Source organism: Manis javanica, chromosome 8 (genome assembly GCF_040802235.1).
Source record: "Manis javanica isolate MJ-LG chromosome 8, MJ_LKY, whole genome shotgun sequence".
Lineage (NCBI taxonomy): Eukaryota > Metazoa > Chordata > Mammalia > Pholidota > Manidae > Manis > Manis javanica.
In genome coordinates this window covers 122,504,558-122,518,815 of record NC_133163.1, presented here as the reverse complement: position 1 = coordinate 122,518,815, position 14,258 = coordinate 122,504,558, and the positions used below count along the sequence as shown (strand labels likewise).

Sequence of the window (14,258 nt, the reverse complement as noted above, 5' to 3'; positions counted from 1 at the left end):
AGCAGTAATCAAAAAACTACCCAAGAACAAAACTACCCAAGAACAAAACTCCCGGGCCATATCAATTCACCACTTAATTTTATCAGACATTTAGAGAAGACATAATACCCATTCTCCTTAAAGTTTTACAAAAAATAGAAGAGGAGGGAATACTTTGCAGATTCAATGCAATCCCTATCAAATTACCAACAGCATTCCTCAACGAACTGGAACAAATAGTTCAAAAATTCATATGGAAACACCAAAGACCCTGAATAGCCAAAGCAATTCTGAGAAGGAAGAATAAAGTGGGGGTTGGGGGAGAGATCTCACAAACTTCAAGCTCTACTACAAAGCCACAGTAATCAAGACAATTTGGTACTGGCAGAAGAACAGACCCACAGACCAGTGGAATAGAATAGAAACTACAGACATTAACCCAAACATATATGGTCAATTAATACATGATGAAGGAGCCATGGACATACAATGGGGAAATGACAGCCTCTTCAACAGTTGGTGCTGGCAAAACTGGACAGCTACATGTAAGAGAATGACACTGGATCATTGTCTAACCCTATACACAAAAGTAAATTAGAAATGGATCAAAGACCTGAATGTAAGTCATGAAACCATAAAACTTAGAAAAAAACATAGGCAAAAATCTCTTGGCCATAAACATGAGTGACTTCTTCATGAACGTATCTCCCCAGGCAAGGGAAACAAAAGCAAAAATGAACAAATGGGAGTATATCAAGCTGAAAAGCTTCTGTACAGCAAAGGACACCATCAATAGAACAAAGAGGTACCCCACAGTATGGCAGAATATATTCATAAAAGACAGATCCGATAAAGGGTTGACATCCAAAATATATAACAAGCTCACGTACCTCAACAAACAAAAAGCAAACAATCCAATTAAAAAATGGGCAGAGGAGCTGAAAAGACACTTCTCCAAAGAAGGAATTCAGATGGCCAACAGACACATGAAAAGATGCTCCACATCACTAGTCATCAGAGAAATGCAAATTAAAACCACAATGAGATATCACCTCACACCAGTAAGGATGGCTACCATCCAAAAGATAAACAACAACAAATGTTGGCAAGGTTGTGGAGAAAGGATAACCCTCTTACACTGCTGGTGGGAATGTAAATTAGTTCAACCTTTGTGGAAAGCAGTATGGAGGTTCCACAAAAAGCTCAAAATAGAAATACCATTTGACCCAGTAAATCCACTTCTAGGAATTTACCCTAAGAATGTGGCAGTTTGAAAAAAGACAGATGCACCCCTATGTTTATCGCAGCACTATTTAGAATAGCCAAGAAAGGGAAGCAACCTAAGTGTCCATCTGTAGATGAATGGGTAAAGACGATGTGGTACATATACACAATGGAATTTTATTCAGCCATAAGAAGAAAACAAATCCTACCATTTGCAACAACATGGATGGAGCTGGAGGGTATTATGCTCAGTGAAATAAGCCAGGCGGGAGAGACAAGTACCAAATGATTTCACTCATCTGTGGAGAATAACAACACAGAAAAAAACTGAAGGAACAAAACAGCAGCAGAATCACAGAACCCAAGAATAGACTAACAGTTACCAAAGGGAAAGGGACTGGGGAGGATGGGTGGGAAGGAAGGGATAAGGGCGGGGGAGGAAGAAAGGGGGCCTTATGATTAGTATATATAATGTGGGGAGGGGGCACGGGGAGGACTGTGCAACATAGTGAAGACAAGTAGTGATTTTACAGCATCTCACTATGCTGATGGATAGTGACTAATGGGGTATGTGGGGGGGACTTGGTGAAGAGGAGAGTCTAGTAAACATAATGTTCCTCATGTAATTGTAGATTAATGATACCAAAAAAATTAATAAATAACAGGTGAAGCGGCACCACCTGCCACTGCGTCTGCTGGGGCCTCCCTACCATCCACAGGAGCAGCCCTCCAAAGGTCACACCAATTATGACGGATTTCGGGTTCAGAGGCACCCTGTCAACTGTCGCCAGGTGTGAGTCCGGGGAAAGGAAATCCCGGGGCAAAATACCTCTAAAAAACAAAATCAGTCAAAGGGAGAGATAAAGTTTAAAACCCGTTTATAGCTTAGAAACTATAGTCTAGGGCAGTCTCTAGACTCTGGAAAGAAGCCAGCCAACCAGCCGGCAAGCAAGCCCCTCCCCTTAAACGCTCAGGTTCAGACAGCCCTCGGTTGCCCAGGTAACTACCCATTGACATGGAGATGAACTTCTCTCCACAGCTGAGGATATGCAAATACACTAAAGCCAGACGAGATAATCTGGAAATGTTACAATTTTACCCACAGGTCCCTTATAATATAATGGCATATAGTAAGTTGCCTTAATGTAAGAAGTTGTTTTTCCCCTCTCCTCTTATTTTAGGCTCAAGTGAGTGTGGGAGCGTTGGGAAAGGGGCGGATGGGAAGTAAATAAGGTATTTTTATTATAACTTGTAGTTGCTATTATTGTTATCATTCCCACTTTGAGGTGTTGGAGTCCGCTCCCAGCTAGACTTGAATCATGATATCGTTGATGCCGGGGTTCTTGTTCACGATGCCGAAGACTGAGTTTCACAAACACTCAAGGTAGGAGAGCAAGGTACAGGCTTTTATTTAGAGATAAAGTGAGAGGACAGAGCTCCCGGCTCACGCCAGGAGGGGACAAGAGAGTCCGTGGTTGGCTCATTGTCTAGGGGTTTTTTGCGCGGTTGAGGATTTTCGCGAATGAGGGTAAAGGGTTAGGGGTGCAGACTTGTTGAGTGGTCCCAGAATTTTTGATGGGTAATACAAGAAATTTTCTGCTCTGATTCTTTCTCAAGATAGCAGTTTCCCTCTGGGAGCATGTTAATGAAGACCGCCTACCCTGCCCCCAAGGTGGGCTGGGTTGTTGCCTGTTTGCTGAAGTAAGTGAAGAATCTTCTTAACTTCTTGGGCTGTTTATAGTCGGGCTTGCTTACTAAATTAGTCTTTTTCTTAGGTTGCAGATTACTTGGTTAGGATCAGAAAAGGAAATATAGCACATAGGTACGGTTAAAATAAGCTGGGCCTTTTAGCAGGCTAAGGTAAAATTTTACATTGTCATGATTTAAATTGTTACAGTGAAGTCACGGGTTATGCTGAGACACTTTTCTGTATCTGCAGAACACTGAAACATTCCAGGCCAAGTTGCTGCTGGCCTTTTGAGTTTTAACTGATCTCACTGAAGATGCCTATATTCCTAGTCCGGTATCTTCACCCTAGAGAATTTGTGTGACTCTGACTCTGCGTAATGCTTATCAGAGTTTCAATCGGGACTTCTTTGCACATTGCTACATTGTTCTGACTGTAATTATCTTGCTCTGCTTTTTCTCCGGAGGCCCTCACCCTACTCTGCCTAATTCCACGGTCCCTGTCCCGCGTCACTACTCGCCCTTCGCATTCCTTCCGTTCTCTCTCCGTGATGGTGGAAGCGGTCCATGGGGCAAGAGAGCCGTGAAGGACGGCGAGGAAATGGTTTGTCCTTAGCGCGTCGCCGTAGCCCGCCCGCGTTCCCTCCCGCCACTGCGCGCGCGCCGCAGTGGGCGGGACCTCGCGCGCCGGCCGCCGTGCGTCGGTGCGTGTGTCCGGCCCCCTGGAGTTCCAGGGCTGTCCGCGAGCTCATACCCGGCAGCTCCTCAGCCTCATTCCGCGCGCCGCCATCGCCGTCATGCTAGGCGCCGCTCTCCGCCGCTGCGCTGCAGCCGCAGCCACCCGGGGCAGCCCTCGAGGCCTCCTGCACCCCCATTCAGCCCCCGGCCCCGCTGGCGGTAAGGCCCCTGTCTGCCACCACCTGCGCCCGCGTGTCCTTGCGGTGACCTGGGCCCCCTCCACGCGAGGGCAGGCTAGCCCCGCGGCCTACCCCCTGCCCTGCGGGCGGGCGGACGAACCTGGCGACCGCCGGCTGCTCTCCACAGCCCCGAGTTGTGGAGACCTCGAAGGCGTGTCCCGAGGCCTCCCTCCGCGCGACTTCCTGGTGCGGGCAACCCGAACCGGTCAGGTGTGGACCTGCTGTGGGCCCCAAGGAGGGGGCGCAGCGCGTCCCCCTCGCCCACTGGACCCCTTCGGTCCCCGGGCAGGAACTGCCCGGCGCCGATCCCTGCAGCCACCTGACTGGAAGTGTCCACCGCCGGCCTGCAGCGCTTCAGCCAAGGTGACATTGAGCTGCCGGGCGCCGCGCTCAGCGTAGGGTCGGGAGTGGCCCCTCCCGGGACGCGGCATGGCCGCCCCCACTGTTTTCCGAAGATACAGTATGCTTCCGTGTGGCACCCAGTGTACCATTTTATCAGGCATTTCTCGGTTTGGGTTTTGTGTTTGAGTCACCTTCACTGACCGTTCTGTCATTTTGAGAGACTGTCCCACGTTCTAATTCTTCAGTGTTTCAGATCGACGTGTGTGTTTTTCCTGAGGTCTGAAGGAGAGCGTGAATATTGATAGGTCTTATGTTAAGGATACTGTTTCAAAAATTGGGTACCACAGACCCAGGAATAGTGGGTTTGCAAACATGGAGCAGCTTTAATTTTTTGCGTCGGGTTAGATTGCTGGGGTATGAAATGTGCTACTACTGATTGATGCCTCTGGTTTGCCACTCCCGTAATACGTGTAACGGGAGACTTAGGAAACAACACTGTGCTGTGAATTGTTGTGACTTCACTTTGATCTTGGTCCATGACGGTAATATATGCTACATTATGGAGTTAAGTTTATGAAAGCATGCATACTGAAACATATGAACTTAGAAACTCAAAAGGTTGTTTTCTTAGATGTTTTGAGTGTTATAACTAGATAGTTAAGAACCTAGAGAATATGTTTCACATCATTCAATTTAGACTTTATTTTCTAGAAAACGGTATGGCTGGCATATTCTTCAGAGACCGTGGAGACCTTATTTTATGGAAGAGGAAACAGGCCCATCTGGGGAAACTGACTCCTTTATTAGTAGTGGAACTGTTTTCTAGCTTTTTAGCCATAATTATTTTTGGCCCACTCTGATGTTTGTCAGATTTTATGTGGTTTTTTTTTTTGTTTCTTTCCTCATCTAGATGCTAAAGTAGCTTTAATTTTTTCATATGGATACATTTTGGGGAGGTTTTTTTATGATCTCTTCAAAAGAATTGCTACATTTGGTGGCAGGTTGGAAACAGGCAGAAGTTTTTAGCAAACTGGATAAACGGGTGGATTAAGGGGGATTCCTCTTAGTAAATTTGGACATAGTGATTTATCTCCCAGGCGTTCTTTTCCTGCTGTTGAGTGTAATTCATAAACAAAATGCTTAATTTTGAGTGTCTGTCCCATAGACCTAAATAATTTGCCACAAGGAGGCAGTATTGGTTACATTTGTGTCAGCTACTTCTAGGTATGCGACCTTGGACATGTTACCTTCTTAAGACTTACCTCATCTCTAAAATTGGGATAATAATTATTTGGTAATTGTCATGTTTAAATAAGATAATGTAAATTTCAGTACCTTGGCTGGCACAAATGCTTAATACATCCTTGTTTTATTATAGTGCATTTCAATTTGCATAGTATAGGTTGTGTTTGTTACCAGTATGAAACTGAAGAGGTCTTAGGCAGTTGAAAATCAAAAAGGACTAAGGTTTTTGGATGAGGTAGTCCTAAGTCAAATGAGAGTATACTTGAAAAAGAGCTCTGGAGGGATTAACCTGAGGGACCTCAAATTTGCTCTAGTTAAGTAGCAACCAAAATTCCATTTTGGTCCACCAAAGCCTCCAACCTGAAACTGAATTAGATAATTTAAATGTTTTAAATAATGGTTAGATGTTCTCATCAATTCTTTAAACCTATACAGTCCTGGCTCCTACATCCTTCCCCTTTGGAAGGATGGGAATTTTTTCTTTCCCTTTCTTGGTGCAGGGCTAAATTGAAGTAGCACCTTTTATCACCTCCCGGCATTTCTAGATTTCCAGCCTTTGGGCCCCAGGCCCATGATACTCTTAAGCCTTGTGCCTCAATAGTCCTGCCTTTGAGTTTGTTTATGTGCCCTTTACACTATTCACTATTTTCCCTTACTCCTTGAGTTACCACCACCAAAATGTCCATTCTTTAGTCCTTCTCTGAGCCAATTATTAAATGGAAAGCTATATAACTAAATTTAAGCCAAAGGAATTAATGAGCCCCTTACTTTTTCTAACTATGTTATATGTTAGGTTTTTTTGGTGGGGGGGGGTGGGAATAGAGTAACTGAATGCCAAAAAGCAGTATTAGAAATAGCTTTTCGGATTTAGGCTGTAGAAATGTCCCAGTTTTTTACAGCTGCTTCCCTTTTCCTACTTGGGAAACTTCAGGTTCTAAAAAAGCACTGAACAATTGTTTTCCAAAATAGTTTGACTTGTAAACTTCAAAACTGGGTCGAAATGCTGCACTTAAGTTGGGTTGGTGGGAATGGAGAGAATGCTAATACAGTTTACCTTAACAACAAACGTTAAGTATGTGGGAGGCATGTCCACAGCTAGGGAAATAGATCCTTTGCTGCCCATTACTGGGATTAGGATTATTTAAACAATGTGGGAGAGTCTGTTTTTGCTGTCCTGGAAGATCTTGGTGCATGCTTTTGGTATTTTAGTTTTTTATAAGGGTTTTTTGGAATACAACCACTGTGTAATTTGAGACTTCCAGAAGGAAGGTGAACAGATCATTGCAGGTGATCCGTTGATCTCGACTAGGATTTGCAGTTGTTGGTCATCTTTTTCACAATCGAGAAACAAAACCAAAACTAACAATTATCTAGTGAAATCCATGCCCGGCAGTGAACAAATGGAATTGGTTCTCATGAAATGAAACATTTTTCTGGGTGGTAGGAAAGGCACACTTAATAATTACCTCTTGAGAGGGAATACATATATGTCAGTTTTCTGCGGTAAATACTTAGAAGTGGAATTAGAATTGGAAGTGGTATGGTAGGTGTGTTTCTCATCTTAAATAAGTCTTCCAAAATGGTTGTGCCATTTTACACTTGCACTTCAAGCGTTCAGCTAAAGATAACTTTAGTATTTGGAAAAAGTAGCTGATAAATTTTGGTAACAGTGGGTTGGAGGGTTGTTGTGATCTATGCTTTCTGATATATTAAATGTGAGTATTAATCCTGTAAGAGTTATTAAATAACCACATAGTTTTGATTAAGTCTTTGCACTTACAAATACAACTAAGTCTAGAGAGTCATTCTTTTTTCTTGTCATATATATTAAAGGGGGTCCAATTCCAGCCCATTTATATATACATGTCCCACTTAATTCTGGGCTTGGATTGTTGAGATAATTTAGGTCTCTGGGAATAATGGTACTTATGCTGTGATTCTCTGTGTATAATGGCAGATATTTTGCTGTAGGCTCAGATGGTAATTTAAGTGAGAATCCTTTCACTTAATCTAGCAGTGACAGTCAATCTTCAGAACTAGTTCATTTTCTATCATCTTATCTTTTTCTGTTTTATTTTTTTTCTCTGATCTTTCTCCTGCAAGTTACTGAATTAAGGATGATTAGGATATTCCTAACATTTAAATTTCAGAGTATTCTTAGAACTGCAGCAGAGGTTTCTGGGTCCCTACCCAGAATCTCTTTATTTTGTTCTGTTTAGTATTAAGTCTTTAAAAAATAACTAGAAATTATACCAAGTTTATCTAATTCATAATAAGTGCAATTTGAAGAACATTTTATTTCTGTAAATTATGATTTCCTTAAATTGAAGATTAAATAAGGTATTTCAGGTAAGGATTAATTTATAGCTACTATTTACTGAGTACCTACCTACAGGGTGATAAGTCCTGGGCAAAGTGTTACCAGGCTTTCATTTTTAATCATCATAATCTGCTAAGGTAGTGGTATCCCCATTTTACAGATAAGGAAAATAAAATTTAAGTTAATTTTCTCAAGGTCAAACAGTGGAAGAGTGAAAAGCCTACAATTATCTGACCACTAGGTTTACCTGCTAAAACCCAAAGGTAAAATTTTCTTCTCTCCCTACTCCTCAGTACAGAGGCTATTTAGAAAGAATCCAGATTTTCTAACTCCAATTCAGTGTTAATTTGACAGGCAAAGATTAAAAATGGAAAGGCTTTTCACATGGTACTGCAAAGGGCATATTGACTGGGGGGAAGAGAGTGCTAAGTGTGTCCTGTTGACAATGTTTTATTTTAAAAATCTCACTTAGAAATCTTATAAAGCAGTTTGTATTTTTTTTCATTGGGTGTAAGGCAGAGGGCTTGTTCTCTCAGGGGATTTATCAGAATATTATGGGAGAGGGCTGTACTTTGATAGAAACAATTTTTAAATTACCACTGCTTAGTCAGGATGTATGATTTATTTTACAAATAATTTAATGAAGAGCATAAGTTTTTTTTAATTTATCAAGAAAATATAATTTTGCTTAAGAACCAGAATGGACATTATTTTAAATTAGGAATTAATACCATGCTTATCATAAAAATTCAGGCCATTATGAAAGTATATAAAGAAATAGTTTTTCCTTCCAGTGATAATCATGAAATTGTTAATAGTTTCAAGCTAGCATTACACTTCAGGAGAAAAAAGCATAAACATAACATAAATAGTACTTCTGGTTCTACTTGCTTTTCTTTACTTTTTTAGATGTTTTTTCATATCATTATATAAGATTTGTTTCATTTGACCTGCTGAATAATTTCCCTATCATGACATATATAGTTGATAAAAAACTTAAGGCATTGAATATATAGTGCACTGTGCATTTAAAAGTGGTTAAGATGATAAATTTTATGTTGTATGTTAACGTAATTTTAAGAAGAAAAAAAACAAACACACAAAACTTAATGTTTTGACAAGGGGTGTCAAGTACTACCTCTGTAGTTTGAAGTTACTGCTTTTTCTCCAATGCAGCTGTCCAGTCAGTTCGCTGCTACTCCCATGGTTCACATGAAACGGATGAGGAGTTTGATGCTCGCTGGGTGACATACTTCAACAAGCCAGATATCGATGCCTGGGAATTGCGTAAAGGTAGTTGGAACATAGGCATATTTTTTGTCTATTATGATGCAGAATTGTGCACTGTTTTATAGTCTCCCACTGCTTTGTTGAAAGCAACTATTTTGAAAACGTGCATCACGTAACTAAGTACCATTGAGCAACTTGCAGTTGGGGAAGTTTATAGTTTCCCATAGTTAAGTGTTTGCGGTAAAGCTAGGTTTTAAAGCAGGCACAGTTGACATTTTGGTTCAGATAATTATTTGTTGCAAGGGCTGGCCTTTGCACCATAGGGGCTGAGTAGCATCCGTAGCTTCTACTCTTCTACACGCCAAAACCCCCACCCTCATTGTGAGAGCCAAAGATGTCCCCTGGGGACAAAATCATCCCCAATCGGAAACCACTGCTGTGATGATAGGTCAGGGTGAGCTGGAGTTAACAATTTTGTACCACTTAGGTAATTTACGTAGGTAGTCATATGGTTCTTTTCCCCTCTCGCTAATATTCAGTGTTTTTTTGTTATTTTTATTGTCAGTTATGATTTGTCTTGCCCTAAATAAGTCTCTGGTCTAAATAAGCTAGAAATTATTTTTCCTAAATTTGCAGCGTTTAACATAAGTAGCATTTATGGTAACTAACTAGTTTAATGGTTAGACTAACAGAGAACTTATTTTAAGTGTATGCTGTTTATCTCAGACCAAGAGTTCAGTTTGTAGACATATTCTAGCATTGTAGTCACTGATGTCCTTTGTTTAAATATTTTAAACTATATATAGGTGCTTCGGATTTCTCTGCAGGAATGTAATACCTCCATTTTGCTGCAACCAGGAAAATTCTTATTGAGTAATCTTGAACAGAAATAATAAAAAGAACAATTCTGCACATCCATTAAGAGAATTTTAAATTGTAGGATGTGTCATTTTGTGCAGAGCCAAAAGTAATTGTGCCCAATCATTTTCTGGTTGAATCTTCACTAATGTTTCTCTGTATCTTCTTAATGTCCTCATTTGGGCCTCACTGACTCTCCTTATGCATTTTTCTGGTCGTTTTTAGATTATTTCCCATTCAAATCTATTTTAAATCAACTAAAGTAAAATACAAGATAGGAGTTGAATATGACCCTCTTATTTGAAAAGAGACCATCTAATCATGAAAATAGTATTTGCATTTGAGAAAACTTCATTTTTTTCCTTCAGTATGCATGCTACTGCATTTCTTTCTACTTATCCACTGTGATTTTACCATTTAGAATTTGTTAAAGGTAGACTCTTTGATTTTATAGGTAAGATAATAGAGGCCTAAACATACAAGGTCACATGTATGATAAAAGGTCACATGTATGTGGTCCAGTAAAAATAAAGTTAACTAAAAAGTGAGGATATTCCAGTTGTTAATGGCCCCTCTTTTTAATTTGACAGGGATGAATACACTTGTTGGCTATGATCTGGTTCCCGAACCCAAAATCATTGATGCTGCTTTGCGGGCATGCAGACGGTTAAATGATTTTGCTAGTGCAGTTCGAATCTTAGAGGTTGTTAAGGTCAGTGAAATAATAATGCTAAAGTTGTTCTAGAAGTGGGTGGGCTGTTGATTAGATATCAACATATTCTGTGTTTTTGAATTTGTTAATATTAGTTCTTATATCAGTAGAGGAAATGTACATTGTAGTTATCCTTCTGGAGAACAGTTAGGCAGAATTTATCCAAGTCTTTAAAAATTGTGCTTGATACCCTTTTGTTCAGCAGTTTGGTAATAAATTAAGTATGTACAAAGGTTTAACTATAATTTATCTTTGTGCTATCTGTGATATGACATTAAGTAATTGTTAATGGTTTCTTAAAATAGGACTTCCCAGAAAAGGTATTATTATCTATTAATGTGGTGGAAATGGTGCTTAACATTATTCTTAGTATGTTAATTGAAGCAACTTATTAAACACTTCCTATGGTGTGACCCCATTTTATTTAAAAAATATACAGGGGAAGTGTAAGAGGATATATACTTATTTTCCTCATCTGATAAAGTTTTTGATTTTCTGTAATGAATAAATACACTGCATTTTAAAGAATTTTATAATTTAAAAAATACAATTAAGGAGACCCAGAATTTGGTAAAGGCAGAAGAACAGCAGCTAGACGTGATCATAGCCCTTTTGACTTTTTAGTATTTGTCCCTGAGGAACCTTGTGACAATGTAAGCATAAGTTATGGTGAGTATTTGTCAAACCTCTCTTGCCCTGGAAATAAGTATTCTCCAAGTGTGTTCCCATAAAAAGACATTATGGTCTTATAAGTAAGAAATTAAAGGTCTGTATGAGGGGAAGTATGACATTACTTTATCCACAATGGGTAAGATAATTAAGGGTTCTGTAGGCTATCAATCCATTCAACACCAGTAGTTAATTCAGTTAGGGTTTCAAATTGAAGGCAAATTTAAAATACTTTCCTCTGTTAACTTAATTTTTTATGTTGCCTGGTGGATGCATTTAATTACCTTTGCAAAATTCTGTCATCACTACCTTCTTTACCAGTAACTCAAGGCTTTAACAAATGCTTTTTTCCCTGGATTTAATCTAATTGTCTTATTCTCAAGATGTCTTAAAAATCTATTTTTAATAGTGACTACATAAATCGATCTCTTAATTGAACAAATATGTTAAAAGTAAAGTGGCTTGTATTCTCTGCTATTAGCCTTTGCATATGTGATTTAAAGCATTTTCAAGTTCATCTTGGTAATAGAGGTGGCTTTTCTGACAGCTAAATGTGAATATTTTCTTTGCCATCAGGACAAAGCAGGACCTCATAAGGAAATCTACCCCTATGTCATTCAGGAACTTAGACCAACTCTAAATGAACTGGGAATCTCCACTCCAGAGGAACTAGGACTTGACAAAGTGTAAATCCCATGGGTAAGCAACTGAACAAGGCAGGAAAGAATCCAGGGAGGGGTGAGTGACACTTCAGTCTCAGTGTAAGACCTTTTAATGGCCTTGTTAGAGGCTGTGAGCATAGACATTTAGAGAATACCAGTGATGATAAGCTGAAATTGTTATTTCTAGTTATAATTATTCTCGGAACTGGTGTGAAGGCAAGTGAAAGCCTCCTTAATTAAAAAGTTTATAAAAATATTTCAAGCATAAAGAATAGCATAGAAAATAACCACACCCAGATTTTCAGATAATATTTTGCCAATTTGTTTCCCTCACTACCCCCAAGAAATGACTGGTTTCACATAGAGTTGAAGCCCTCTGTGTACCCTTCCTTAATTCTAGCCTTTTAACCTCCCCCAAAGAAAGGTAGTTCACTGCATGCAAGTGTTTATCATACATGCTTTTATATATCTGTTTATTTTTAATCAGGATGTTAGTAATCTGAGGCTTTGGTTTTTGTGTGCCCTTGTTAGAATTTAATAGTCAGGTAAATATTCATCAATAATAAAAACTTAATTTGATACCTTGTTCTCTATGGCAAGACAGATTAGGTAATAAAACCAGCCATAAGATCTTCTTTTTAATTAGTGAGCAGTGTGCAGAAAGTCCTTTGTAAAACAGAAAATATGTAAGAAGTAACTCATTTTTATTTTATTTAACTAGTACAGATAGTGTATATTAACTCTCTACCATGTGTCAGGCACTGTTTTAAGTGCTATATAAGTACTAGTTCATTTAATTTTCATGAAGTCCTGAAGAGGAACCCGAGGCACCCCGTCCAGTATCATATAAGCACCGGTAGTGGAACCCATCTCTACATCCAGGCAGTCGGCTCCAGAGTCCATTGCTCTCACTACACCACATCTTGTGTAGGCATGTCAGTCCTGCGGCGTTTACTAAAGCCCTGTTCTTATTTTTCTGAGTCTTAAGTAGAGGATTTGCTTCCTGAGAGTGAGGAAGTTTATTTTTAGAAGGCAAAACTGAAGTATTTTATAAAAGTTTCAATAAAGTGGACTAAAAAAGTATTTAAGGCTAATATAAGATCCCTCATAAGATAAAGAACTAATGAGCTTGGTTAGGCTATCATTAGGGAATACCTGTTGAACTGCTTATTTAAAAATTAGGAACTCAAAAGAATCCATTCAGTCTTCCTGCTGACAAACTAAGCAAAAAAAATGCCTGAGGTTTTGTAATACATCTGAGATCTCTTTTTACAGCTTGCTTTAGAGCAGGAGTCTTAATTTTATCTTTGTTTACCCACATACCTCCACCACCACCACCTTACTAAAGTTATATGGCTTATCTTTGTAATACACAGAAAGGCTTTTTTGTATGTGTGACTAAAGATGAGTAACTCACTGAAGTGAGTACTTAGAGAAAACTAGTTATTCAGAATAAAGGATTTCCTAGGTATATTTTTGAGCACTTGTCTGTGGTTCTTTTTCACATAATGGACTCTTAAGAGGTTATCTAAACTTAGGTTTAATTTTCACTTTACCAAGTATTATTCCAAGGAGTCCAGAAGATCTTTGTTATATGGGATATATTCTAGTTGCAGTAACATTATATTTCTTCTAAAAATTTCTTAAAAGGGCAACTCCCCAACACTTTCTGATTGAAAAAGATGACTAATCAAGTAAGTACCAAGTGTATAAACAACAGAAAAGCCATAGAGCTAGTCCCCTTAATAAGCAGGATTAACTAAGAGCAGAAAAGGCTACACAGAGGCAGTGAATTCCCTGGGCTGTTGCTCTGAAGAATTATTTGTAGTTAAGATTTCCTGGCTTTTATTTCCTGGCTAATTCTTCATGTTTTCTCTTACAGGTGGGCTTCCCAAGGATTCATTGACAATGCTACTTGATTGTAAACAATCACCTGGAAATACTGATGATAACATATTACCTTATTCGAACAAGTTTTCCTTTATTGAGTACCAAACCGTGTAATGGTAACTTGGACTTCAATAAAAGGGAAATCAGTTTGAACTGAAATTAGGGACTGTTCCATGTGTTTGCATTGAAGAGCAGAAAATGAACCAATGTAGGGCCATTGGTAATGGTTTTGTTGCCACCGTATATGCTCGAGGGAACTGCTTTAATTCTACAGAAATCTGACATGAGAATCAGCTATATACACACATCTGGGTGCACTGCCTGGTAAATTAGCTAATGGCTAAAAGTCATTTATATGGAAGTTTCTTGTTGACAGGGCCAGCAGGCACCCTGAGCCTAGGGGATTGGCTGTGTTGGGGTTAGATGGAACTGTGTGCCTCCCCAAGCAGGTGAAATAGAGTTGAGAAGTCTCACTGAGATAGATAGCCTTGAGAATGTGCTGCGGCAACCGGCCTCTCTCGGCG

At 39.4% G+C, this 14,258-nt stretch overlaps 1 protein-coding gene across 1 annotated transcript; it reads left to right on the top strand.

The window, feature by feature from the left end:
• Window positions 1–3,572: 3,572 nt before the first annotated feature.
• Window positions 3,573–13,893, top strand: COX5A (cytochrome c oxidase subunit 5A). Its single transcript, XM_017650940.3, has 5 exons — window positions 3,573–3,786; window positions 8,890–9,006; window positions 10,392–10,513; window positions 11,759–11,881; window positions 13,727–13,893. Exons 1-4 carry the CDS (start codon window positions 3,687–3,689, stop codon window positions 11,870–11,872), a joined length of 453 nt encoding a protein of 150 aa, XP_017506429.1. The 5' UTR covers window positions 3,573–3,686; the 3' UTR covers window positions 11,873–11,881; window positions 13,727–13,893.
• Window positions 13,894–14,258: the final 365 nt, after the last annotated feature.